General features: G+C 36.6%; 1 protein-coding gene across 1 annotated transcript in view; it reads right to left on the reverse strand.

The window, feature by feature from the left end:
• LOC102846589 (uncharacterized protein C2orf42 homolog) overlaps positions 1 to 5508 on the reverse strand; it is a 60416-nt gene that overhangs the window by 36230 nt on the left and 18678 nt on the right. The window contains exon 3 of the mRNA XM_006882303.1: positions 1276 to 1380. Within this exon, the coding sequence (XP_006882365.1) occupies positions 1276 to 1380 (105 nt within the window). The remainder of the gene's footprint in view (positions 1 to 1275; positions 1381 to 5508) is intronic.

Below are 5508 nucleotides of genomic sequence, written 5' to 3' on the forward strand. Positions count from 1 at the left end.
ACAACAGTGGCACCATGCAATATTTGTCCTTTTGTGACTGAGATATTTCACTCAGCATAATGTCCTCCAGGCTCACCCATTTTGAATACTATTGAATGATTCCTTGTTTTTCAATGCAGCATAGTATTCCATTGTGTGAATATACCACAGCTTCTCTACCCATTTGTTTGTTGATGGGCACCTTGGTTGTTTCCAACTCCTTGCTATTGTGAACAAAGCCACAATAAACATGGGTGTGCATATACCTGCTTGGATGTCAGTTATGGTCTCTTTGGGATATATTCTCAGTAGTGGAATTGCTGGGTCAAATAGTATCTCTATTTGCAACTTTTTGAGAAAGCGCCATACCGCCTTCCACATTGGTTGCACCATAGAAACAGTCTTTGTAAATATGAAAGCAACCCTATTTTTTTTCCTCACCTTTTCATCTGTAATTAAAATTTAAAGAATTGCTTTCAGAAATGAAAATTAATTTTAAATAAAAGTATAAAAATTAAAATCCTACAGTCCTGTAGTAAAAAAATCCCTGGAAAATATAGTACCAATGTATGTAATTAAACAGGACTAGAAATTAGGGCTGGAGTTAAACAGTGTGGTACTTGGAACCCCAACTAGAACAAGGTGCCAGTGTCAGTGTTTAAACTTCTTTTCTAAAATAAGTCGGGATAATCTCCAATTTCTAGACTTGTCTAGTCCTCCCATTCTATTTCTCCTCCTAAAATGTCTGCACATCTGAAGTATGTACCCTTGAAATGAAAATGTACCACAAATAAATGCATACAATATTAATTTTATTAAATGTTATTTTTTCCTTTGTGTTAAAGAAAGTGATTAATATGTGCTAAAAATCTATCTCATATTATTGATCTGTTTACTTCCTGATCATTCCAAAGTTATTAATTTCTGATGCAGCTAATCGCTTAATTAAGTTATTAAAATTCAATCTTATATACAAGATTAATCATCTTGAGTAGAATATAATTAAATATAAACAAATACACACCTTTTTCTAAAACTGCCATTCTGTTTCATAAATTCAGAAAAAAAAGCCATGTTAAAGTACAACTATTGGTCTTTGTCTAGAAAAAAGAAGAGGAAAAAACCCAAAGATGTATAGAAACAATGAATCTAAATGGACCATGCAAACCTCAACGTCCATGACTTTGAGACCAGAAGAGAAACATGGTGCATGTCAGAACCGACTCAACGGCACCAAACAACAACAGGAAGAGTCCTCACCTCTTTAGCCTATTTGAGTAAAAGGGTACTACTTACATTGTCTTTTTAAGGAAGACGCAACCACAGGCTTTTTCAGGCCGCTTTTCCTTAAATTGCTGCTTATTGCATCTTGAGGTAACAGCAAACTGTCTGTTGGTGCACCTAAATAAAAAATCATTACAGCATTTTATAACATATTTACATTATATAAATTGATTGGATAAGAGAATGAAACATAAAAACGATCTCTGATAACTTCTACATTAGTTTCATAGTTGCTAGAAGAAAGTCTCATTGTTGTTGAGTCAGAATTGACTCCATAACTGACGGGGGTGGGGGGGGGGGGGGGGGTTAATAAGGAGACTGTCCATTTTTTTCCCTCCAAGCCACTGGTAGATTCGACCAGCTACCTTAAAGTTGGAAACACAACTCCTTACTGACTAGGCCACCAGAACTAGAGAAGAAAAGAACATTAATCTATATACATAAAATTTTTAAGTGTCATTAACTCTCTATAGGCAACTAAGCAGAAAAAAAGAATTAAGGAAAAAAATCTAAACAAAATCTATCCATTGTTCCCATGTCTTAGATTATCACTACTCATTTTCAAATGAGTGGCTTTCCATTTTCTTACCAATAAAGAGATTTTGTGATTTTTAAATGTTATTTTACTAAATTTGTCATACTTATCCCAAAATTAGTAATTTTAAAAAATTTCAGGTAAATAAAACAAATATTTAGAATATGTTCTATACCCATTCATTCAGTTTGGGTTTTTTTACAACAATTTTTTTTCTCATTTTGTTGGTGATTGTGTATGTGTTTCACACTGTTTTCATTCACATTGTGTTTCAATCATACTTATGCATTATGTTTTATAAAATTAATCACCATTGAATCTTGCCCATCATTACCTTGTCTTTTCACCTGATGGATCCTTCCTATATCCTTCTCCCCTCCTTCCACCCACCAAACTGTGCAACCTTGTAGTTTTTGTCCCTACCCATCATCAGCCCTCCCCCTTTGAGTTCCCATACTAGTCATCCTTCTATTTTTACAATAATGATCTCATGCAGTATTTGTCCTTATGAGATTGTGCAATATAATGCTCTCCAGCCTCTCCCAATTTATGTAGTATTTTTTGAATTGTTGTTCCTGAGGGCTGTATAGTATTCAGTTATGTGAATGTCCCACGATTTCTCAATCCATTCAGTTGTGGTTTAATATTTTGGCTGTTTCCATGTTCTTATGATGCTGAATAATGCTGTTATGAAGAATAGTGTACAAATCTCCTTTGTGTCTCAGTTCTAACTTTCGTGAGGCATATTCCTAGCAGTGAAATAGCTAGGTCATATGGAGTTTCTATGTTCAGCTTTTTGAGGAAACATCAAACTGTCTTCCAGAGTGGTTGACTCATCAACAATCTGTGTTATGCAGATGATACAACCCATCTTGCTGAAACAGAAGAGAATCTGAAGTGCTTGTTGCAGAAGGTCAAGGACTGCAGGCTTCAATATGGATTGAAGCTCAATATCAAGAAAACAAAGACTATCACCACTGGACCAATAGGCAGCCAAATGATAGATGGAGAAGATATTGAGATTGTTAACAGCTTTAGTTTGCTTGGCTCCACAATCAACACTCTTGGTACCAGCAGCCAGGAAATTAAAAGACAAAGTACTGAAGAGCAACAATGTCAGTCTGGAGACTAAGGTATTCCTGATCCAGGCCATAGTCTTTGCAATTACTTGTTATGCATCAGAAAGCTGGACAATGAGTAGAGATGATAGAAGGAGAATTGATGCCTTTGAGCTTTGGTGCTGGAGAAGAGTATTGAAGATACCATGGATTACTAGGAGAACAAACAGGTTCATCCTAGAGAGGGTGAGACCAGGCTGCTCCTTGGAGGCAAGGATACTGAAGATTCATCTGACATAGTTTGTACATGTTGCAAGGCGGGACCAGTTCCTGGAGAGAGACGTCATGCTTGGGAGGGTGGAAGTCAGTGCAATAGAGGAAGACCCTCGATGAGATTATTGACTCAATGACTTGGGTAAGATTGGCACAGGATGGGACAGGATTTAAGGTTATTGTACATAGGGTTGTTATGAGTTGTAGGTGACATAACAACAATATTGTAAATGGTATTGCTCTCTTAGTTTCCTTCTCTGTGTTTTCTTGTTAGGATAGAGGAATGCCAGTCATTTTTCGAGTTGATATTGTAAGCTTAAACCCAACTAAACTGGACCACTAGCTCTAACAGTATTTTTGTTAAGTCCTTGAGGTTTTCTGTGTACATTATCATACCATCTGCTGATAGCAACAGTTTAACCGCCTCTTCGCTGTTCTGGATGCATTTTACTTCATTCTCTTGTAGTATTGCCCTAGCAAGTAATAAAATATTGACTAGAAATGGTAATAGTGGGTATCCTTGTCTAGTCCCTGTTCACAAGAAAAATGCTTTTAGTCTTCCTCCATTGAAAATGATATTGCCTCTTGGTTTTGCATATATACTTTTCACTATGTTGAGGAAATTCTCTCCTATTTAAATTTTGTTGAGTGTCTTAACCAGGATAGGGTGTTGGATTTGTCAAATGTCTTTTCTGAATCAGTAGCTAAGATCATATGTTTTTTGTTATTTGCTTTGTTAATGTGGTGAATTAAGTTGATTATCTTCTTATGTTGATCCATCCTTGCATGCTTCTTATGGATTCTACTTGGTCATGATGAATTACATTTTTTATGTGTTTTTGGATTCTATTGGCTAAAATTTTATTAAGGATTTTTACATCTATGTTCTTGAGAGATATTGGTCAGTAGTTTTCTTACTTGGTAATAATATCTTTACCTGGTTTTGGTATTAGGGCTATGCTTGCTTCATAGAATGTCTTTCTCTGGGATTGTTCCTTCTTTTTTATTTTTTAAAATAATTTAAGTAGAATTGATGGTACATCTTCCCTGAATGTTCGGTAGAATTCAGCCATGAAGCCATCTGGTCCAGGATTTTGTGTGTGTGTGTGTGTGTGTGTGTGTGTGTGTGCGCGCGTCTTTTTATAACCTGTACAATTTCTTCTTTTGTGATGGGTCTGTTCAAGTGCTCTACATCTGTCCATGTCAATCTGAGTAGGGCATGAGTTTCAAGGAATTTGTCCATTTCCTCTAAATTTTCAATTTATCAGAGTATGTTGTTGTTGTTAAGTGCCACTGAATCAGTAGACAACTCATAGCGACCCTATGAATGAAAGACCTGAACACTTGTATAACTTTCATTGTTTCTCCAAGTTCATAGGGTTTCCGGAAGCAAGCCATTTTGGAAGTGGATGCCACTCCAGCTCCACCAAACACTGTCAAGCATGGGAACCATTATTTCATTTGACACATCAGTATCACAGTGTTTAGCATCACAGCAGCCACAAATTACCTCTGTAAAGCAAACGGACAGACCAGTGCTATACCACTTAGAAGAATGTTTGACCAGAAACAATTAAAACCAGGCCTGGGGGCCACAGACTAAAATCACCCACCTTTGCCTTGGTAGCATCACTTTCTGTCCACTAGGCCAACTGAGCTCTCTTGTTGTTGCTGGTGTTGTTGTTGTTAAATGGCATCGAGTCATAGACAATTCATAATGACCCTATGAACGAAAGACCTGAACACTTATCAGAGTATAGCTTTTAATAATATTCCTAATTATAGCTTTAATTTCTTCTGTTTCTGTTGTAATGTCACCTCTATCATTAATTAATAAAGTTATTAGTGCCTTCTCCTTTTTTTCTTTTGTTAAGTTTGCCAACTGTTTGTCAATTTTATTGACCGTTCTGAAAAACCAGCTCCTGGTTTTGTGGATGCTTTCAATTGTTTTTTTCTGTTTTCTATCTCATTGATTTCAGTTCTTGTTCTTACAACTTCTTTTCTTCTAGAGGCTGTGGGATTAGACTGTTGGGTGTGCTGGGGTTTTCACCTATTTGATCATTAATTTTGCTCCTTTCTTCATTTTTTATGTGTTTTCCTATTGCTATGAACTGGCCACTGAGGCCTCTCTTAACTGCATCCTAGAGGTTTCTATATGTTGGTTTTTTTTGTTTTTGTTTTATATTTTTTTTTATTGGGAAAACATATTGGGGGTACAAGGAGGTGAGGGTTGGGGGCAGAAGGGTGAGGATGGGCCAGTACGCAGTTGCAGAGCTGCACAGTTTGGTCAGTGGGGGGAGCAGGTGAAGGAAATGATGAGGGTCCAGTGGGGACCAGATGCTACAGAGGAATGACAAGCATTTTCCAATAGTAATTAAA

The sequence above is a fragment of the Elephantulus edwardii genome, unplaced genomic scaffold, assembly GCF_000299155.1.
Source record: "Elephantulus edwardii isolate Elephantulus edwardi_28Jun2011 unplaced genomic scaffold, EleEdw1.0 scaffold00019, whole genome shotgun sequence".
NCBI lineage: Eukaryota > Metazoa > Chordata > Mammalia > Macroscelidea > Macroscelididae > Elephantulus > Elephantulus edwardii.